General features: G+C 42.5%; 1 protein-coding gene across 10 annotated transcripts; it reads left to right on the top strand.

Moving 5' to 3' along the window:
- Positions 1-2,366: 2,366 nt before the first annotated feature.
- Klrb1a (killer cell lectin like receptor subfamily B member 1A) lies at positions 2,367-20,371 on the top strand. 10 transcript variants are annotated; one of them, XM_087658271.1, is made up of 6 exons: positions 2,367-2,481; positions 4,580-4,678; positions 5,801-5,872; positions 11,664-11,818; positions 12,161-12,276; positions 16,895-20,371. In XM_087658271.1, exons 1-6 carry the CDS (start codon positions 2,394-2,396, stop codon positions 16,914-16,916), a joined length of 552 nt encoding a protein of 183 aa, XP_087514397.1. In that variant the 5' UTR covers positions 2,367-2,393; the 3' UTR covers positions 16,917-20,371. The 10 variants fall into 10 exon arrangements, with proteins under 10 accessions (XP_087514397.1, XP_087514396.1, XP_087514402.1 ...); XM_087658270.1 differs by lacking the exon at positions 16,895-20,371 and adding an exon at positions 14,238-15,861; NM_001010964.2 differs by lacking the exon at positions 16,895-20,371 and adding an exon at positions 15,393-15,860 and having other exon boundaries at positions 2,378-2,481.
- Positions 20,372-21,811: the final 1,440 nt, after the last annotated feature.

Below are 21,811 nucleotides of genomic sequence, written 5' to 3'. Positions count from 1 at the left end.
AAAAGTGATCTACAGATTCAATGCAATCTCCATCAAAATACAAATCCAATTCTTCAGAGAGTTAGACAGAACAATTTGCAAATTCATCTGGAATAACAAAAAACCCAGGATAGCTAAAACTATCCTCAACAATAAAAGGACTTCAGGGGGAATCACTATCCCTGAACTCAAGCAGTATTACAGAGCAATAGTGATAAAAATTGCATGGTATTGGTACAGAGACAGACAGAGAGACCAGTGGAATAGAATTGAAGACCCAGAAATGAACCCATACACCTATGGTCACTTGATTTTTGACAAAGGAGCCAAAACCATCCAATGGAAAAAAGATAGCATTTTCAGCAAATGGCGCTAGTTCAACTTGAGGTCAGCATGTAGAAGAATGCAGATAGATCCATGCTTATCACCCTGTATAAAGCTTAAGTCCAAGTGGATCAAGGACCTCCACATCAAACCAGATACACTCAAACTAATAGAAGAAAAAGTGGGGAAGAATCTTGAACACATGGGCACTGGAGAAAATTTCCTGAACAAAACACCAATGGCTTATGCTCTAAGATCAAGAATCGACAAATGGGATCTCATAAAACTGCAAAGCTTCTGTAAGGCAAAGGACACTGTTGTTAGGACAAAACGGCAACCAACAGATTAGGAAAAGATCTTTACCAATCCTACAACTGATAGAGGGCTTATATCCAAAATATACAAAGAACTCAAGAAGTTAGACTGTAGGGAGGCAAATAACCCTATTAAAAATGGGGTTCAGAGGGGTTGGGGATTTGGCTCAGTGGTAGAGCGCTTGCCTAGCAAGCTCAAGGCCCTGGGTTCGGTCCCCAGCTCCAAAAAAAAAAAAAAAAAAGAAAAAAAAATGGGGTTCAGAGCTAAACAAAGAATTCACAGCTGAGGAATGCTGAATGGCTGAGAAACACGTAACGAAATGTTCAACATCTTTAGTCATAAGGGAAATGCAAATCAAAACAACCCTGAGATTTTACCTCACACCAGTGAGAATGGCTAAGATTAAAAACTCAGGTGACAGCAAATGCTGAAGAGGATGTGGAGAAAGAGGAACACTCCTCCATTGTTGGTGGGATTGCAGACTGGTACAACCATTCTGGACCTCAGTCTGGAGGTTCCTCAGAAGACTGGACATTGAACTACCTCTGGACCCAGCTACACCTCTCTTGGGCATATACCCAATATATGCCCCAACATATAACAAAGACACATACTCCACTATGTTCATAGCAGCCTTATTTCTAATAGCCAGAAGCTGGAAAAAACCCAGATGCCCTTCAACAGGGTAATGGATACAGAAAATGTGGTACATCTACACAATGGAATACTACTCAGCTATCAAAAACAATGACTTTATGAAATTCGTAGGCAAATGGTTGGAACTGGAAAATATCATCCTGAGTGAGGTAACCCAATCACAGAAATACACACATAGTATGCACTCATTGATAAGTGGATATTAGCCCAAATGCTCAAATTACCCTAGATGCTTAGAACACATGAACCTCAAGAAGGATGATCAAAATGTGAATGCTTCACTCCTTCTTTAAAAGGGGAATAAGAATACCCTTGGGAGGGAATAGGGAGTCAAAGCTTAGAATAGAAGCTGAAGGAACACCAATTCAGAACCTGCCCCACATGTGGCCCATACATATACAGCCACCAAACTAGATAAGATGGATGAAGCAAAGAAGTGCAGGCTGACCGGAACCAGATGTAGATCTCTCCTGAGAGACACAGCCAGTATACAGCAAATACAGAGGCGAATGTCATCATTAAACCACTGAACTGAGAATGGGACCACCGTTGAAGGAATCTTAGAAAGGACTGAAAGAGCTTGAAGGGGCTCGAGACCCCATATGAACAACAATGCCAACCAACCAGAGCTTCCAGGAACTAAGCCACTACCCAAAGACTATACATGGACTGACCCTGGACTCTGACCCCATAGGTAGCAATGAATATCCTAGTAAGAGCACCAGTGGAAGGGGAAGCCCTTGGTCCTGCCAAGACTGAAACCCCAGTGAACGTGATTGTTGGGGGGAGGGTGGTAATGGGGGGAGGAAGGGGAGGGGAACACCCATAAGGAAGGGGAGGAGGAAGGGTTAGGGGGATGTTGGCCCGGAAACTGGGAAAGGGAATAACAATCGAAATGTAAATGAAAAATACCCAATTTAATAAAGATGAAAAAAAAAAAAGACATTAGGTGTGTGAGCAGGACAGGCAGTAACTATGGAGGAACCCTCAGACACAAGAGTGGGTGGGTGTGGGCACCGAGAAGAGCATTTGCAGACGACTTCCTTTTCCTTATTTCACCTCAAAGACCTCAGAGTTTGTCCCAGCTCACCAGTTCAGTGTCGCCTCTCCCAAGTACAATGGACACAGCACGTGTCTACCTCAGTTTAAAGCCATCCAAGACTGCCGCGGGGGCTCAGTGTGTATCACCTCCATCTCTTCCCCCAGGTCAGTAGCTTTATTTTCCTTTGTAGCATTAGAAATTCTTCCAGAGTTATCATTTTTCTTACAGTTTTAAATTATTGCTTTGAAGACGAGCACCTTCCTGTCGGCGCTGAAGAGCGTGGATGGTTCAACTTTAGAGAGAGTAGGAAAGCTCACCGGATCCATCTTTAGTCAGTTAGTCGGTGTGAAACTTGGGCAGGCGCTCCTTTTGGCTTTAGTCAAGGGCCTCAAAGAAAGGATAATTTACATCTACAAGGGCAGGGGTGCTTCTAGCAGGCAGACCCACTATAAAGCATCTTGTCTGGTCCAAACTGCTCTACAGAGCACAAATGCCACGACTCCTCTCCACGCCATTCTAGCACTGAGCACTGAAGGAGCTGACACCCTGTCTGTCAATACAGAAGGCTGACAGGAGGTGTATGTGAAGGGTGCCATGACTTAGGGATGAAGAGACAGACGCAGAGGCAAAAAATATGTCTACAGTGGCCATGGTATGGTATGAGGTTCTGTGACATAACTAAGCTTCCTTAAAGAAAACTGCAGTGCTTAAAATCTAGCCTTTCTGTATTGCGTCAAGAATAGGAACCACAACTCTTTAAGGCTTCTTTCAAGAACTATTAAATTAACAGATTTTTTTTCTTTAATCAGGACAAAAAAGCCCTGAGAAAGAAGTCACCAAATAAGCTTTATTATAAACTTGACAGATGGGTCTGGGAAAGGTGGAGGGATTTGATAACTAGAGGGAGGATTTGAGGGAGCCAGTTATGTGTGATACGTGCAAGCATTTGTTTCCCCTCTTTATGGCTGCAAATGTGGAAGAAGGGGCTTGAAAAGCTTGAATAAAACTGACTCTCCCACTCCTGGCAGTCATCAACTGTCAATGTCTCCCCAGCTGGGGTTGGACCTCCATGCCCAACTCCCCTCACCCCCGACATGCTGGGCCTTTGTGTGACTTGAGCTTATGCGGTTATCACAAATGGCATAAGTTCATGTGTGCAATTGCTCTGCTGTGTCTAGAAGACAGTGTTTCATTGTTGTTATCCATCATCTCTGGCTCTGCAGCCATTCTTGCCCCCTCCTCTGTGATGATGGCTGAGCCTCGGTTGAGGATGGGATGAAGTGCAGATGTCCCATTTAGGGCAGAGTACTTCATAGTCTCTTGCTCTCTACATGTTGTGCCTGGTGCACACCTATAATCCCATCACTTGGGAGGTGGAGGCAGGAGAATCAGGAGCTCAAGGTCATCTTCAGCCACGTGGAGAGCTAGCAGTGGGCATTGACCAAGGGCAACCCTGTCTCAGAAACAGAGCAGAGCACAGCAAAAAGAAAATTTGAAAGCATTCTATTGAAGGAAAGAACACTGAAAACTACAGCCACATTGTATAATATGTGCTTTGTGTGTGTGCTTTGTGTGTGTGTGTGTGTGTGTGTGTGTGTGTGTGTGTGTGTGTGTGTAGCAGTGTACCTAGAGTCTGGTACTCCCACAGTTTCAGTTCATCTATCCAATAGAGAGTTTAAAACTCAGCCAATAAGGCAGGACTAACACAACTGAAATACTGAAAATGCCGTCTGAATACATGAGATGCTTCTCCTTGGATGCCATGCCTTTGATCCAAAATGGAGATCATTGTAGGCATTAGTGAAGCAGACTCCACGTCCAGGAATAGAATCATATGTCATTAGCACTGAAAGTCAAAATTACCACAAAACTGAGTATCAAAATGTTTCTTGATTAAAAGAAGATCCTCCTTAGAGATGCTTTGACTCCCTTTCCACAACAGGACAGAGCATTTATTTTTGGACAGCACTCAGCGGCTGTCAACACATCTTACATTTATCAAGTTTGATTAAGACAATGCTCCTTTGTACATAATACTTGCATAGCATTATTCTTTGAGTCCTGTTTAATCACAGCAAACAGTTAAACCTAACAGAGAATTCATCTCGTGGAATTCTGCTTTAAGATGGTGGAGAAAGGCTTCTCTCTGCAGCCCACCCTCTACTTGAATCAAATTGTTCTTGTTAGTCGAAACCACCTTTAACTGTTATTCCAGATGTCCTCAACTGACTTAAGTGAGTTACAAAGTATTTAACTTCACAGATGCCTGTCGGTGCCCACGTTCACACAGGTTGGCTTTGAAGCTCAGCTGCGCTGGGCTGATCCTTCTTGTCTTGGCCCTGGTTGGGATGAGTATTTTAGGTAAGTGAGGCAAGAGCTTGTGCTTCAGAATTTGTCCTCTGTTTCTGTCATAAATATCCATGCCTCTTCATATGATATGGCCCCCTTGATCCTGGGGGAGGATCAATGACGTGAGTATGTCCAGGACAGTATTCCATACCCAGTGAGAAATTTCACATTTCCTTCATGCTTCCAAATTACCCGGAGACCCATTAGAGGCTCTTACACATGAAAGGCTCTCTAAGAGACCCAAGCATAGCAAAGATGGCACCAGCAGATTCTGTCCTTTCCCTGTCCCTCTCCCTTGCTAAAGCCCCCAATGTCCATTCCTTTATTCAGTCACTTCCTTATGCCTGACTTATTCCTGAGGCTGATTACTGAGGTCCAGCTCTCAAAGCATCAAGGTCCAGTCATCAAAATCCATTATTTGGCTACCCTGACTAACGTGCCAATCAGGACTTCCCAACTGACCCTAGCACAGACTTCTCCTTTTTCTCCTTAAGAACTCACTCTTGCAAAAACATCTGATGCTGTCTTTGCCGGATCCAGAGACAACCCCACCCCGATCCCTCCAGGGTAATAAATGTCTTTTTGCTGAGAATTTGGTGTCTGAGTGTGTTCTGAGCTGACTCCAAGCCCCCAGCCCCCAACACACACACACACACACACACACACACACACACACACACACACACACACACCACACATGTACCCAGAACCTAAAAAAATAAATCATAATTGTGACAGAAACATAACAAAGAAAATGATAAAGCTCAAGTGTTTGGTTTAAGTGGCTTCTAAGCTCCGATGGCACCAGCTGTCTTAGGTGGAGAGGGTGTGCTAACACTCATTCTGAAGATGAGGATTCAGGAGGTCAGTGCCAGTAAGTTAAGGGCTTCTGTAAGGCCATCGGATAGTATGTGGCTGAACAGAGGTATGAACCCACGTGTTCTGTGTTCTTTCTTCTTTGTTTGTTTATACATTCTGTCTTCAAACTCCTCCCTCATCCCAGTTTGCTAATACTTTATTCTCAGTCCGGAAGTTCAGGTTTGTTGAAATAACTTGGTTTCCTGAGCTGAGAAATGGAACACACCAGTTCCACCATTCTTTTCACCATTAATCCTCTATTTTCTCATTTACCAGTGCGAGTCTTAGTTCAAAAACCATCAGTGGAGCCATGCCGAGTGCTTATTCAAGAGAACCTGAGTAAAACAGGTAATTCTTGTGGCTTGTGTTTCTCAAGAATAAGACTGAGGTTTGCTATTTACCAGGGGTTACATCAGCCAAGGCTTACAGCAACCACCTGTGAAGATGCCGAATCCCAATCTTTGTTTATTGGATATTTTATTTATTTACATTTCAAATGTTATCCCCTTTCCCAGTTTCCCCTCTGGAAACCCAAAATCCCATCCTCCATCCCCCTGCTTCTATGAGGGGGCTCCACCACCCACCCACCCACCCACTTCCTCCTCCCTGCCCTGGCATTTCCCTACACTAGGGCGTTGAGCCTTCGCAGGAACAAGGGCCTCTCCTCCCACTGATGTCCAACATGATCATACTCTGCTACATATGAGGCTGGTCCATGGGTCCCTCCATGTGTACACTTCGGTTGGTGGTTTAGTCCCTGGAAGCTCTGGGAGGGGGTCTGGTTGGTTGATAGTGTTGTTTGTCCTATGGGTTGCAAACCCCTTCAGCTTGTTTAGTCCTTTCTCTAACGCCTCCACTGGGGATGCCATGCTCAGTCCAATGGTTAGCTGTGAGCATCTGCCTCTGTATTTGTCAGGCTCTGGCAGAGCCTCTCAGGAGACAGCTATATCAGGCTCCTGTCAGCAAGCACCTCTTGACTTCCAAAATAGTGTCTCAGTATAGTGATTGTATATAGGATGGATTCCCTGTGTGGCAGACTCTGGATGGCCTTTCCTTCAGTCTCTGCTCCACACTTTGTCTCCGTATTTCTTCCCTTGAGTATTTTTCCCCCTTCTAAGAAGAAATGAAGCATCAACACTTTGGTCTTCCTTCTTCTTGAGCTTCATGTGGTCTGTGAGTTGTATCTTGGGTATTCTGAGCTTTTGGGCTAATATCAGAGAGTGCATATCATGTGTGTTCTTTGGTGATTGGGTTACCTACCTCAGGATTATATTTTCTAGTTCCATCTCTTTGTCTATGAATGTCATGAAGCCGTTGTTTTTAATAGCTGAGTAGTAACCCATTGTGTAAATGTACCACATTTTCTGTATCCATTTCTCTGTTGAAGGACATCTGGGTTCTTTACAGCTTCTGATTATTATAAATAAGGCTGCCATGAACACAGTGGAGCATGTGTCCTTGTTATATGTTAGAGCATCTTTTGGGTATATGTCCAGAAGTGTTATAGCTGGGTCCTCAGGTAGTACTATGTCCAATTTTCTGAGGAACCTCCAGACTGATTTCCAGAATGGTTGTACCAGTCTGCAATCCCACCAAAAATGGAGGAGTGTTCCTCTTTCTCCTCATCCTCACCAGCATCTGATGTCACCTGAGTTTTTGATCTGACTGGTGTGAGGTGAAATCTCAGGGTTGTTTTGATTTACATTTCCTTGATGACTAAGGATGTTGAACAGTTCTTTAGGTACTTCTCAGCCATTTGATATTCCTCAGTTGAGAATTCTTTGTTTAGCTCTGTACCCCATTTTTAATAGGGTTATTTGGTTCTCTGGAGTCTAACTTCTTGAGTTCTTTGTATATATTGGATATTAGCCCTGTATCAGATGTAGGATTGGTAAATGTCTTTTCCAAATCTGTTGGTTGCCATTTTGTTCTAATGGCAGTGTCCTTTGCCTTACAGAAGCTTTGCAATTTTACAAGGTCCCATTTGTTGATTCTTGATCTTAGAGCATAAGCCATTGGTGTTTTGTTCAGGAAAATTTCCCCAGTGCCCATGTGTTTGAGGCTCTCCCCCAACTTTTCTTCTATTAGTTTGAGTGTATCTGGTTTTATGTGGAGGTCCTTGACCCATTTGGACTTAAGCTTTGTACAGGATGATAAGAATGAACCAGCATCATTGGTTGAAAATGCTATCTTTTATCCACTGGATGATTTTAGCTCCTTTGTCATAGGTGTGTGGGTTCATGTCTGGGTTTTCAATTCTCTTCCACTGATCTAACTGCCTGTCTCTGTACCAATACCATACAGTTTTTATCATTATTGTTCTGTATACAGCTTGAGGTCAGAGATGGTGATTCTTCCAGAAATTCTTTTATTGTTGAGAATTGTTTTGCTATACTGGGGTTTTTTGTTATTCCAAATAATTTTGCAAATTGCTCTAACTTGATGAAGAATTGGGTTGGAATTTTGATGGGGATTGCATTGAATCTGTAGATTGCTTTCAGCACGAGGCCATTTTTACTATATTAATCCTGCCAATCCTTGAGCATGGGAAGTATTTCCATCTTCTGAGATCTTCTTCAATTTCTTTCTTCAGAGACTTGAAGTTATAGTCAGACAGATCTTTCACTTGCTTGGTTAGTCACACCAAGGTATTTTATATTATTTGGGACTATTGTGAATGATGTTGTTTCCCTAATTTCTTTCTTAGCCTGTTTATCCTTTGAGTAGAGGAAGGCTACTGATTTGTTTGAGTTAATTTTATATCCAGAAACTTTGCTGAAATTATTTATCAGGCTTAGAAGTTCTCTGGTGGAATTTTTGGAGTCACTTAAGAATACTATCATATCATCTGTAAATAGTAATATTTTTACTTGTTCCTTTCCAATTTGTATCCCTTTGTCCTTTTGTTGTCTAATTGCCTGGATAGGACTTCAAGTACTATATTGAATAGGTAGGGAGAAGGTGGGCAGCCTTGTCTAGTTTCTGGTTTTAGTAGGATTACATCAAGTTTCTTTCCATTTAGTTTGATGTTAGCTACTGGTTTGTTGTGTATTGCTTTTACTATGTTTAGGTATTGGCCTTGAATTCCTCATCTTTCCAACACTTTTGCCATGAAGGGGTGTTGAATTTTGCCAAATGCTTTCTCAGTATCTAATGAGGATCCATGTGGGGTTTTTTCTTTGAGTTGATTTATATAGTGGATTATGTTGATGGATTTCCGAATATTGAACCATCTCTGCATCCCTTCTCTGGAATGAAGCCTACATGGTGAATGATTTCTTTAATGTGTTCTTGGATTCAGTTTGCAAGAATTTTATTGAGTATTTTTGCATTGATATTCATAAGGGAAATTGATCTGAAATTTTCTTAGTTGGGTCTTTGTGTGATTTAGGTATAAACGTAGTTGTGGCTTCAGAGAACAAATTGGGTAGTGTTCCTTCTCCTATGCTTCTATTTTGTGGAATAATTTGAAGAGTGTTGGAATTAGGCCTTCTTTGAAGGTCTGATAAAATCGGCACTAAAACCATTGGGTCCTGGTCTTCTTTTGGTTGAGAGACTTTTGATGACTGCTTCTATTTCTTTAGGGGTTATGGGACTGTTTAGATGATTTATCTGGTCCTGATTTAACTTTGGTACCTGGTATCTGTCTAGAATATTGTCCATTTTATTCAGATTTTCTGGTTTTGTTGTGTATAGGCTTTTGTAGTAGGATCTGAGTTTTTTTTCCCCTCAGTTTCTGTTATGTCTCCCTTTTAATTTCTGATTTTGTTAATTTGGATACTGCCTCTGTGCCCTCTGGTTAGTCTGTCTAAGGGTTTATCTATCTTGTTGATTTTCTCAAAGAGACAGCTCCTGGTTTTGTTGATTCTTTGTATAGTCCTTTTTGTTTCTATTTGGTTGATTTCAGCCCTGAGTTTGATTATTTCCTGCCTTCTACTCCTCTTGGGTGTATTTGCTTCTTTTTGTTCTAGAGCTTTCATGTGTGCTGTTAAGCTGCTAGTGTATGCTCTCTCCATATTCTTTTTGGAGGCATTCAGAGCTATGAGTTTTCCTCTTAGTACTGCTTTCATTGTGTCTCATAAGTTTTTGTATGTTGTGCCTTCATTTTCATTAAATTCTAAAAGGTCTTTAATTTCTTCCTTGACTAAGTTATCATTGAGTAGACCTTTGTTCAGCTTGCATGTGTATGTGGGCTTTCTGTTGCTTTTATTGTTGAATACCAACCATAATCTGCGGCGATCTGATAGGATGTATGGGGTTATTTCAATCTTCTTTTATCTGTTGAGGCCTTTTTTGTGACTGATTATATGGTCAATTTTGGAAAAGTTACCATGAGGTACTGAGAAGAAGGTATATTCTTTTGTTTTAGGATGAAATGTTCTATAGATATCTGTTAACTCCATCTGGTTCATAACTTCTGTTGGTTTCACTGTGTCTCTGTTTAGTTTCTGTTTCCATAATCTGTCCATTGATGAGAGTGAAGAGTCGAAGTCTCCCACTATTATTGTGTGAGGTGCAATGTGTGCTTTGAGCTTTAGGAAAGTTTCTTTTATGAATGTGGGTGCCCTTGCATTTGGAGCATAGATGTTCAGAATTGAGAGTTCATCTTGGTAGATTTTTTCCTTTGATGAATATGAAGTTTCCTTCCTTATACTTTTTGATAACTTTTGGTTGAAAGTCGATTTTATTCAATATTAGACTGGCTACTCCAGCTTGTTTCTTGGAACCATTTGCTTGGAAAAAATTTTTTTCAGCTTTTTACTCTGTCATAGTGTCTGTCTTTGTCACTGAGGTGTGTTTCCTGTATGCAACAAAATACTAGGTCCTGTTTACATATCCAGCTTATTAGTCTATTGTCCCGGTCTGTTATTCCATCCTGCAGGACAGTCAATGAGGGTGCAGAGAGTACCTAGAAGACAATGGGGGACAAGAGACTCGAAGAAGGATGCCAAGACAAGAGTCTGATCAAGGCGACAATTTTATTTTTTCCCAAGACTGAATTTATACCATAGCAGGGGTAACAGAGGGAAGGGATTAGTGGGAAACATTTACACAGACCAAAGACACAGCTCTTGTGGTCAGGCAATTGGCTGACATCAACAGGATGTCAGAAAGGTCACAGGTTTGTCATATCATTAAGCAACCTGACCATCAGATGTTGGTTTCTCAGAAAGGTCACAGGTTTCTCATATCACTAGTCATCCTGACCACCAGATTTGTATTAGTCTTCTGCAGCTGGCTGGAGATTTTCCATGAACCCGTCATACTTAACTCTAACCATAATATTAACATCGATAATGGAGGGTTTTAAGGGCATTGCTCCGAACAGTCTATGTCTTTTTTATTGAGGAATTTCATCCATGGATGTTAGGAGATATTAAGGAATAGTGATTGTTGCTTCCTATTATTTTTGTTGTTAGAGGTTGAATTATGTTTGTGTGACTATTTTCTTTTGAATTTGTTGCAAGAGGATTACTTTCTTCCTTTTTCTTTTTCTTTTTAAATTATTTATGTATATGAGTACACTGTAGGTGTCTTCAGACACACCAGAAGAGAGCGCCAAATCCCATTACAGATGGTTGTGAGCCACCATGTGGTTGTTGGAAATTGAACTTAGGACCCCTGGAAGAGCAGTCCATGATCTTATCCACTGAGCCATCTCTCCAGCCCCACTTTCTTGCTTTTTCTAGGATGTAGTTTCCCTCCTTGTGCTGGAGTTTTCCATCTATTAACCTTCATAGGATTGAATTTGTGGGTAGATACTGTGTAAATTTTTGGTTTTGCATATCCCCATATCTTACGCTATTGGAAATTGCTGCATAGGAAGTTGAGGGTCTCATGATTGGTAGTTAATAAGGCTCAAAACATCTTGAAATGGTGTCACCTTGAGGACTGAGATCTTGCCTATAGGATGCTAGCCTACTTTATCATTAACTTAAGAAAATGCTGTGCCAAACAGTTAATTTTGTCTTAAGTAAATTAATAGGAAAAAGTGTAATCCTTGTTATTGTTATTTCTTTAATATGTCATAACAACAATCTTGTTCCTGCACATATTAATAAAATGGTATGTTACTAGAGCAACTACTATGTTTCAGCAGGAAAAGGATATAATACACCATATCTTCCTCTCTCTTCAGGTAGTCCAGCTAAGTTAAAGTGCCCAAAAGACTGGCTTTCACACCGAGATAAATGCTTTCATGTTTCTCAAACTTCCATCACTTGGAAGGAAAGTCTAGCTGACTGTGGTGGAAAAGGAGCCACGTTGCTGCTCGTTCAAGACCAAGAAGAACTGGTAGGTTGTTCAATAAACTAGAGACATTCACATGTTCTTTAAGCTACACCAGTGTCTCTGGACTTAACAGATTTTCTACACAAAGGAAGTGGAGACTTCACATTATGGAAGCTCACAGTCTGAGAGACTAATAGGACACATGAGCCAATAACTGCATATGTAAGGCATGTGTCCTCCGGATCATCAATATGGGGCACAGATTTCACAAAGGGGGAAGAATTAACTATGTCGAGGACTCAGGACAGATACAGGTGACCCCTGAACTAGGTTTCAGGAGGCTGGTAGAGTATGAGTCACCAATACAGACTCAGGGTTAAGTTCTCTGCTCTATTTTGATTGTAGAGATTCCTACGGAACTTGACAAAGAGAATAAGCAGCTCATTCTGGATTGGATTAAGTTACACATTGTCAGACGAGAACTGGAAGTGGATAAACGGCTCGACTTTAAATTCTGATGTGTGAGTACTAGAAGAGATAATTTGAATATTTATTTCTGTTGCAGGGGCTTTGGGGGTTCCCCCTTTGGGTTTAATAATAAAGACATGGAGAGTCTGTGCAGTATAAGCCTGCTAGCCTTTTTGCTGGGTGCAGTCCCTCAGTTAGCTATCTCCTCCACCTGCCTCCCCTGCCTGTGCCTCCATCGGTGCTCTCTGCTCTGTCTCCCTGCTCTGCTCTCATTCCCCCTCCAGCACCAGCCTCCAGCTCTTTTCCTATTCAAAGCCTTCTCCTTAACAAAAAAACAAAAAAACAAAAAAAAAAAAGTTAATTGGTATAGTGGGAGGGGCTTCAGAGCTTACTCAGGAACCAATCAGCAAGCAGCAGGACTACTCCCATATATACGTGTGTGTGTGTGTGTGTGTGTGTGTGTGTGTGTGTGTGTGTGTGTGTATGTGTGTGTATGGAATATATATGTGGAATATATATATGGAGTACATATATAATATATACTAGAAGAGCTAATTTGAATATTCATTTCAGGTCAGAACACTGTAGGGCTCTACACTGATATATGAACAGTCTGAAAATATGATTTCAAAGTTGAAAATTTCCATGTATGAAAAGATACCAGCCTTTTATCAGGTCATATGTATGTATGTATGTATGTATGTATGTATGTATGTATGTATGTATAAACAATGACGTTCTAAGGCTGGGTACTATACTAATTTCTTTGGAAAGGATATACATTTTTTAATTTAATTTTTTAATTAATTCACTTTACATCTCACTCACTGCCCCCTCAAGGTCATCCCCTCCCACAATTCTTTCCCCTCCCCTCTTCTCTGAGTGGGTGGGGGCCCCTCTGGGTATCCCCCATAAGTGCATTTTTAGAATGTCTACTTAGAGCCTATAGGCACATAGAAATTTTCTCTTTTCCCCCTTATGCTTTACATATGTTTCAAAGAATTACTTAAATGGTACTGTTCATGCCGTGGTTCAAATATCCATATTGTGTCATGAGGCTGGTTTCTCAGTCCCAACCAGTAGAGGAAGAGTGAATGTGGAAGAAGAAGCAGCAGGTGTTAGTTTAGAGCTTTGACAGCTGAGGGAAATGACCACAAAGTCATAGGTTACATTACAGATTAACTGGTGTTATGAGACCCTTACTTGAAGAGCTGTGGCAGAAACAGACATTAATCAGTTTTTATTGTTGTAACAAAATATCACAAATAAACAAGAGAGGAAAATTATGTTGATTCACAGTTCAAGGCGCCTCATTTTCTTCCTGTGTGAGTTGTCATGGTAACCGTGAATGCAGTGAGAGAGCTTAACCTCAGAGTTAAGATATACAATTTAGCAATGTTCATGATCGTATAATAAGAGAAGATATTCATTCATTTCATAAGCAAAAGTATGTAGGATTGAGTCAAATTTCTATACAGTGATTTCAGTGAGGTTTTCAGGAGTGGTATGGAGGATTGTTTTAGTAATCTTGTTTGAACAAACTTAAGCAAATCACACAAATTGATATGGAAAATGTACTTGTTACTCAGAACACATGGGATTGGAATGTCAAATGCTGAAACACATGTAGGTTTACTTAACATGAAATGACAATGTATGAAGTATGGAAATTGTTAAACAGACCAAGTTGGCGTACAATAGAGAAGTGAAGTGTGCAGAGTAAGCTCAGCGAATCTGTCACTACTCTGAGGACAAAGTGAAACTGTGATTTCACAAAAGCATCTGTCAGCCTGGAGGCTGCCAAGCTCAGTCGGAAGAGTGTCAGTCACGCAAGTCCACTGTTGTTTTAACTCTCTGTCCCTGGCTTTCAGGTAAGGAAAAGGGAGAAACAGTTTCCCTAACAGGATTGTTTTGGGAATTAATAAGGAATGCTAGAGAACCCCTCAGGAGTCTGGTAGGAGAAGTCCTGGGAAGTCTTAATGGAATTTTGAAAGGAAGTCATTGACTTAAACAGATCAGCACGAAGGAAATTATCCTGAGAGCTGAAGAAAGATCCAGAAGGGTGGAAGAGAGAAAAGAGGGAGAATCATGGCTGGAGTAGCATGCAGATCACCAGGATGACCCCAGATTGTCTCTCAAGATCAAAGGCTCCATGAGGATCTAAACAAAGGAAGGACACCGTGAGAGAGCCCCGCCCACGGTCATATGCCACCTTCTTTTAAGATCCAGCAGTGCATTTAGAACTCATCTCTCCCTTACAATCAACCCTGAGATTGAATTCTAGTTGGGTTTTCACCAGCATGGAGCGATGGGAGCCATGCACATTTGAAACTTATGTGTTAATTAAATGCTTACCAACCTAAGAAAGGAATTGTGACTGTATATCACGTGAGCTGAGCCTGTTTCCCCCTCTGCCTCCAGTTCTGTGATCTAGACCCTGATCTCACTCTGTATATTGAATACATTCATTGTGCCCCTACTGTGTGTAACTGTTGTCATGCATTCATGGTTATCTTAACACTTCCCCAACTATTAGCTAGTTAAACCACATACACGCGCGCGCGCGCGTGTGTGTGTGTGTGTGTGTGTGTGTGTGTGTGTGTGTGTGAATTTATGCTTCTCTGATATTAATCTATTTTTAGAGATCTATTTTGTTTTATGTATATGAGTGTCCTGGTGTCCACAGAAGCCAGAAGAGGGTATCAGATCCCTTGGGACTGGAGTTCCAGACACTGTGAGCAACCATGTGGGTTCTGGGAACTGAACTCAGATCCTGTCCAAGAGCAGCCAGTGTTCTCAACCACTGAGCAATCTCTCCAGCCCCTGACCCTGTATATTAAACAAACCTGAAGGCAACAACATGAGGCATTTCACATGTGTTAGAGTGTAAATCGATGAGGTAGAATAAAGAAACTAATTATCTCTTCCTCAGCCTTCTCCTTTTCCTACAAGATTATTGCTGGAAGGATTCTTTGCCAATGAAGAAACAACAAGTTTTAGAGGTTTCTATCAGCTCTGTCTTCAATGTTTACAATATGATGTTGTGTTTACTCTACTGTGATAACTGTGCATTCTCCTCTCTCCTTTTAAGTCCAAAGGAAATCAACTGCAGACAGGATAATACTAGAAAGTCCTAAACACTAAGGGTGGCCATTCTCTTCCTCCTCAGATTAAGCATCACTGGTGACACTGAAAAGGACAGCTGTGCCTCCGTCTCACAGGACAAAGTGCTTTCTGAGAGCTGTGATTCAGACAATATATGGGTCTGCCAAAAGGAACTAAAATGTGAATGCATGTGTAATGACTCCTGACTGCGAATCACACCTGGATTACTTTACCATCCACACCAGATCTCTGCCTGACCTGTCTGTCTCTGCTGCCTGCCTCCCAGTGCAGCACTGGCACAAAGCATGGACTCTGAAAGCACTGAGTCTTATAGAGTCTTCGTTGTGTAGATGTAAACGTACGCAGACACAGATGTGCCATCCTGTGAGGGAGTTCTGTGGAAAGAAGACCAGGCAGCTGAGGGTCACTGGATTCTAATCCTGGAGTCTGTGTGACCTTCGTTGGTCTCTGTGTCTGAGGTCATCTGCAAAATAGCCATTTGCAAAAATCATTAAAATGCTCCTCTGCAGGGACTGGTGCCTCATGTCTGTGTCAACGACAATGGGAAAGCTATTCCAGGAGGGTTATCAGGTTCAAGGCCAGCCTGGGTGTGGTGGATTGGTGGCACTGTTTGGGAAGGTTTAGGGAGTGCAACCTTGCTGGAGGGATGTCACTGGAGAAAGCCTTTGAGAGTAAAAGCCTCACTGCCTCGGACTTTGCTCTGCTTCACGCTTTTGATCCAAAGACATGAGCTCTTGGCTCTCTGCTCCAGGTGCCATACTTTCTGTCTTCTTCCTGCCACTATGGAATCTGACCCTCTGGAACAGAAAGCCAATTAACCTCTTTCTTCTACATGTCACCTTGGTCATTGTGTTTTATCATAACAACAGAAAAGTAACTAATAAATTGGGCCACATAGTAAGTTAGTCAGAAACAACAGCAGCACTGCTCTTGACAGTTAGCTGGAGTGAACATGTGTGCAACCAGTCCTGCCAAGACTGAACCCCCAGTGAATGTGATTGTTGGGGGGAGGGTGGTAATGGGGGGAGGATGGGGAGGGGAAGCCCATATAGAAGGGGAGGAGGATGTTGGCCCGGAAACCGGGAAAGGGACTAACAATCGAAATGTAAATAAGAAATACCCAATTTAATAAAGATGAAAAAAAATCAGTATGTGTCCATGAGAAAACTACCAATGGCCACATCCGCAAAAAAAGAATGAGTCTCTCTTCCTGGGCCACTGTCACTAGCTGCTCTGTAAGGGGTAGGGATCATCTCCCTACCACGCTGGGTTTTGTCAGTGTTTGCCCCCTGCTGAGCTTCGCCAATGCATGTGAAAGCCTTTGTTCTCTTGAAGAAACATCCTGGCCTTCCTGTCTGCCATAGCGGGTAGCTAGCACCTGAACACTAGATCTTTTGGTCTCAGCTTTAGTTTCAGTTTCTGTCTCCGCCATTGTGCTTCCACTCAGTGGTTGGGGTATATATTCTGTGTACCCAGTAAAAACTTTGGCATTCATTTTCTTGAAACAGTGGCCCGAGTCTGTGTGTTTCTTTTTAAATCTTGCAGGCCTGCGCCCGGTTCTCCGTGAAAGACCCCCAGAGAGGACCTTTCCCTCAGGAGGAGTCCCAAGCGCCCAATGACCGAGCCAAGTCCACTCGGATGCAATCAGCAAGAGGGTTTATTGGAAAACACAGGTACCTGCGGGCACACAGTCTCTTCGGAGGACTTGCGCACCCAGCAGCACCAGCATGGGGCTTTTATAGGGATTGGGGAAGCAGAAGCAGGCGTACAGAAGCAGATGCATAGTTACGGGGACTGGTGGATTCAAACGAGGCACATAGACATGTTCACATATGATTGGCTATTTCACATGATGAGGTAATAAGGTATAGCTACACACATTGGCAGGTTTGGGGCGTCCTGGATGTCGGGGGCTGGGGCTTATCTCTTCCTGCCAGGTGGCCTGTGAGTCAGATCCGGTACTCCTGGTCTGTTCTGCATTCCTTTCCTTTTATGGTCTGTTAGTTCTAGCGGCAGGGCAGGGCTGCCTGGACTTGCTTTTCACAGTGTTTAGCCCTGAGCCTGAATTTAAAACTTATTCTTTTAACTTCATATTTTTAAACCTCAAATCTGTATAATTTTCCTTTCATCCGTATCCTGACTATGCAGGCATCGTCAAGATCCGGGTGTTTTCTAAGTTTCTGAATGCTAAATTCACAGCTGCAACTTTGAAAGGGTAGCATAAGGCAGCAGACTCCTAGAAGGAGCTCTGAGCAAGGTGATTGTGGCATAGTATACGGTGTAATTTTCCTTAGAAGGCCAGTCTATTTCCTTTTCCAAAAAAGAAATATGTGGGACTGGAGAGATGGCTCAGTGGTTAAAAGCCCTGAGGTCCTGAGTTCAATTCCCAGCAACTGTAAGACCCCGAAGTGGCCTCACCTCAGGAGCGCAACCCACAGAGCACAGATTGACAAAGTGACCGCTGCAATAGCATGAGGTTTTTTATTCTATGTACGTGGTGTTGCTCATCCATCCAGGGAGAGGCAACCCGGAACCCAAAAAGCACACGACTTTTATTCTTTACAGAGGGCAGACTTCAGCAACAGGGTTAGCTGGCCCATTCTCAGTGATGGTACACAGGACAAAGGATCTGGTCAGGTATTGGCCGGTCTGCTCAAGGGGCTGTTCTTGGCTCAATTAGTCACTTTCCTTATCCAGCCCTATACCTGGCCTTGGTGAATCACTGGGAAAGGGCTAAGTTGGCGCGTCCCTTAGAGGGGGTGAACTGGGTGGTTGGGCAGGGTCAGGATGACACCCTGTGATCGTTCTCGGGATTCACCACAGGGAGGGGTAGGGGGGTCTTTCTGAGAACAGTTGTTTTTGTTTTGGCTAGTTTCCATTAAGCCTGGTCACTCTGACCACCAAGACCTTGCTCCTGTATTCACAGAACTTCGTTCTTACAACTTTGTTTCTTGCATCTATGAAATTTATTTCTTCACAACCACACGGTGGCTCGCAACCTCTGTAATGGGATCTGTTGCCCTCTTCTGGTGTCTGAAGACAGTCACGTGTACTCACATACATAAACAAGTAATTTTTTTAAAAAAAAATTAATATGTAACATTTCAATCTTGCCAGTTCAAAATCCCCCCATCTCTGTGTGGTTCTTCATTTTTAATCTGTTACTTTATCCAGCCTCCCTGGTAGGAGATTTAGAAGCAGGAGACATAACTGGCCTCAAACAGCTGGCTTCTCTGGTAAAACTAACAGAGGTCCAGGCATTTGATATTTTCATTGAAATTTTGATGTATAAAATCATAACACCAGGCCTGGGACGTTGGCTCAGTGGTGAACAGTGCTAGCTGCTCCTTCAAAGGGTCTGCATTTGGATGTCAGCATTCATGTAGAGTAGCTCAGTTTCCTGTAACTCTAATTCCAGTAGATCTGATACTTTCTTTTGGTGTCTGTGGGTGCTACACACACACACACACACACACACACACACACACACACCCCAAATCTTTAAAAAAGTGTACATATGGGGTTGGGGATTTAGCTCAGTGGTAGAGCACTTGCCTAGCAAGCGGAAGGCCCTGGGTTCGGTCCCCAGCTCTGAAAAAAAGAAGAAAAAAAAAAGGGTACATATTTCTAGGGTACTATGTTTAGATACATGAACACAGTGGATAATGTCTGAAACAGGGTACACATAGCTAACTATGCAAACAATTATCATTTCTTAATGATAAAAGCATTAAATCATTCTTTTAGCCCCCCCTACAGAGTTTCTCATTATCTATAGTTACCTCACTGTGCAATAGCGCGGGGGAACTTTATACTCCTGGCCAACAATAACTTAGTTCTCACCAATCCACCTCTTTGCTTTAGAAACAGTTTCTGTTCTGCAAATAGAGACACTGGGCAGAAAATTTTCATAGTATCTGTAATTGCATATATATCTAAAAATACAGTTTTTGAGTTTTTTTGAAATAGGATTTCTCTGTGTAGCCCTGACTGTCCTGGAACTTGCTCTGTAGACTAGGCTGGCCTCAAACTTAGAGATCTTCCTGCCTCTGCCTCCCAAGTGGTGGGATTAAAGGTGTGCACCACTACTGCCAGTTCAAATTTTTAATATTATTTATTACTCTTTCTCTCCTTCTTCCTCTCTCTCTCTCTCTCTCTCTCGTGTGTGTGTGTGAGTGTGGGTGTGAGTGTGGGTGTGGGTGTGGATGTGGGTGTGGGTGTGGATGTGGGTGTGTGCACGTGCGTGTAACCAAAAGGGAAATGGTAGTTCTTCTGACCAGAAGAAAAGCTGCCTCAAATCTTCAAAACCAGTTCCCTCATTTTGTCCAAAGCTTGTGCCTTGAGCTTTGAGTCACAAAATTAATCAGCAGGAGAGCTTGGACTCGAATCCAGATCTCTCTGAAAGCTACCAACCGTTGCCTCTTAGACTCCCAGATGATTTTCACATTAACTAATCATTGGTGAACTTTCTCAGGGCCCCCTGCCTTTTGAGGCACCTTCGCTTGTTCTCTTCCTACATTGGGCAAACCAGGGAAGATGTTACATTAGCAAGGCTTGCTTCTGCACACTGTGTGAGTTACAGAAGTGTTTTCACGGAATCTCAAAAGTGAGTCTATCGCCACCTGGTGTCCTAATATACAGCTGCAAGTTGAAAATACAGCACTTGGGACTTTTCACATTTACTGGAAATGGAAAGAAGGAGCATGTTCAGTGTACACTGATACCTCTCAACCCAGGCCCAGTCACCGTTGTAAGGTTTTGCAAATGTACTTCACCCCTCCCTGGACTCCTCTTTTCTCAATGACTTGAAAATTGCACATAGAGAAAAAAAACTAAGGAAAAAAACCAACCTCACCTTCTAAGATACACTCTACATCTGAATTTTCTAAGTTTTACTAAAGTCTCATTAATACAGTTTAGACACTCCCTTCTCAATCTAGAGCCCAGTCCCAGTTTAGAGTTTACAGTTGGTTGTTGACACTTTGGTCTCTTCTAATAAAGAGCGATCCACCCTTTCCTCTCCCACTGGTATCCATTGAAGAGTCCAGGACGGGCGTTCTGGGTGCGTTAGACAGAATCTTTTATCCTCATTTCAGTTTTGTTATTGCAAAATTATAAAAAGGCTGTCTTTTATCCCCGCTTTTATCCACTGCAGTGCCCCAAAATATCTGGTAGACACCTTGCCAGAAGCACCCATCCCAACTCTGTGGCGGCCCAGTGTCTCTGCCGCCACACACTCCCCCAAAGTCAAATCGCCACAAGAAAGAACACACAACACAATAACCTCTGATACAATTGATAAGATATAATTGCCCACCTAAACATACAAAGCCCTGTACACATCCATCCCTTAAGAACATTCATAACAACCTGTAAAGTTACAGCATGGAATCTTAACGCCAGCCTCCATGTTCTCTCTCGGTTTCTCCTCTTTCTCATTCCTCCTTCCGTTTCAGTCTCCTCTTCTTCCCTCAAACTTTTCTCCCGCCTATCCTTCCTTTTCATCCAATGACAGGCCTCGTTCTATGATGACATCATCCCACACGTTTCAGTGTTAAAATTGGGCTCCCGAGTTCTTCGTCCTTTTCCACGGGGAAATGTGTGTGAAGGATGACCCTTCCCTTTCAGTCTGGAGATGTAGAGAAGGACATCATGTAAACCACGTTTTTGTCTTTTAATCTAAACCATTAACAAATGAAATGAAATTAGTATTATCTGAAGGAATGTACAAATACCTGCGTAAAGACTAGATAATTTTACAGTAAAGTTAAACACTGGGAGTTTTTCTCAAGCACTCAGTAGGCTAGAGTAATAGGTAGTAATGCAGGAAGAAAGATAAGGCATGAGAACCTTTTAATACAGTAGGGCCATCATGTCACTCCCGAAGAATAACGTCTAAAATCCGAGAAGTGAACCTTTTGTGGAAAGTCATGTGAAAATCTACTATTTTGTGAGCTACTTAAAAATAGACAAAAGAGCTTAAAATGGAGGTACCCTGAATGTGTGGATAGTGCTGCTCCCAGACTATGGGTTTTAGAATTAAGAACACAGTGCCACACACAAGATACCACCCTGTGGATTGTTGGCCAGAGAGATCTCAGAGGATTCTCAAATAATGCAATTGTCATTCCTCCTGGTTGGCCCCCCAAAATAGATGGTAATTCCCCACTCCTGAAGATGCCACATATCTCAGTTACAGGGTACAGAGAAACCATCGTAGAACAAAGCTGGGGGCTCCTTCCCTTCTAGTGACCATTCATTGTGCCAGGAGGTACACAGACTTCTGCTGGAAAAGCAGAGTAGTCAGTGGTCATACCCAGCTCTAGAGCCAGTGTGATAAGTTAGTGACCTGCCAGGCCAGGTTTGCCACTGAGGCAATGCTGACATGAGTGTTTAGGGATAACCAACTGCTCTGCAATCAGATTTGAGGCCTCTACACAGGAAGGCATGCACGCAGAATAC

This window comes from Rattus norvegicus, chromosome 4 (genome assembly GCF_021556685.1).
Source record: "Rattus norvegicus strain SHRSP/BbbUtx chromosome 4, alternate assembly SHRSP_T2T, whole genome shotgun sequence".
Lineage (NCBI taxonomy): Eukaryota > Metazoa > Chordata > Mammalia > Rodentia > Muridae > Rattus > Rattus norvegicus.
This window is presented reverse-complemented; position numbering and strand designations above follow the sequence as displayed.

Excerpts from the sequence above, each read along its gene's own strand:
- Klrb1a (NM_001010964.2), top strand. The coding sequence starts at position 2,394 with ATGGACACAGCACGTGTCTACCTCAGTTTAAAGCCATCCAAGACTGCC. Across the intron at positions 5,873-11,663 it reads AGAGAACCTGAGTAAAACAG|GTAGTCCAGCTAAGTTAAAG; the intron begins GTAATTCTTGTG and ends CTCTCTCTTCAG. Across the intron at positions 12,277-15,392 it reads TCGACTTTAAATTCTGATGT|ATTAAGCATCACTGGTGACA; the intron begins GTGAGTACTAGA and ends CTTCCTCCTCAG.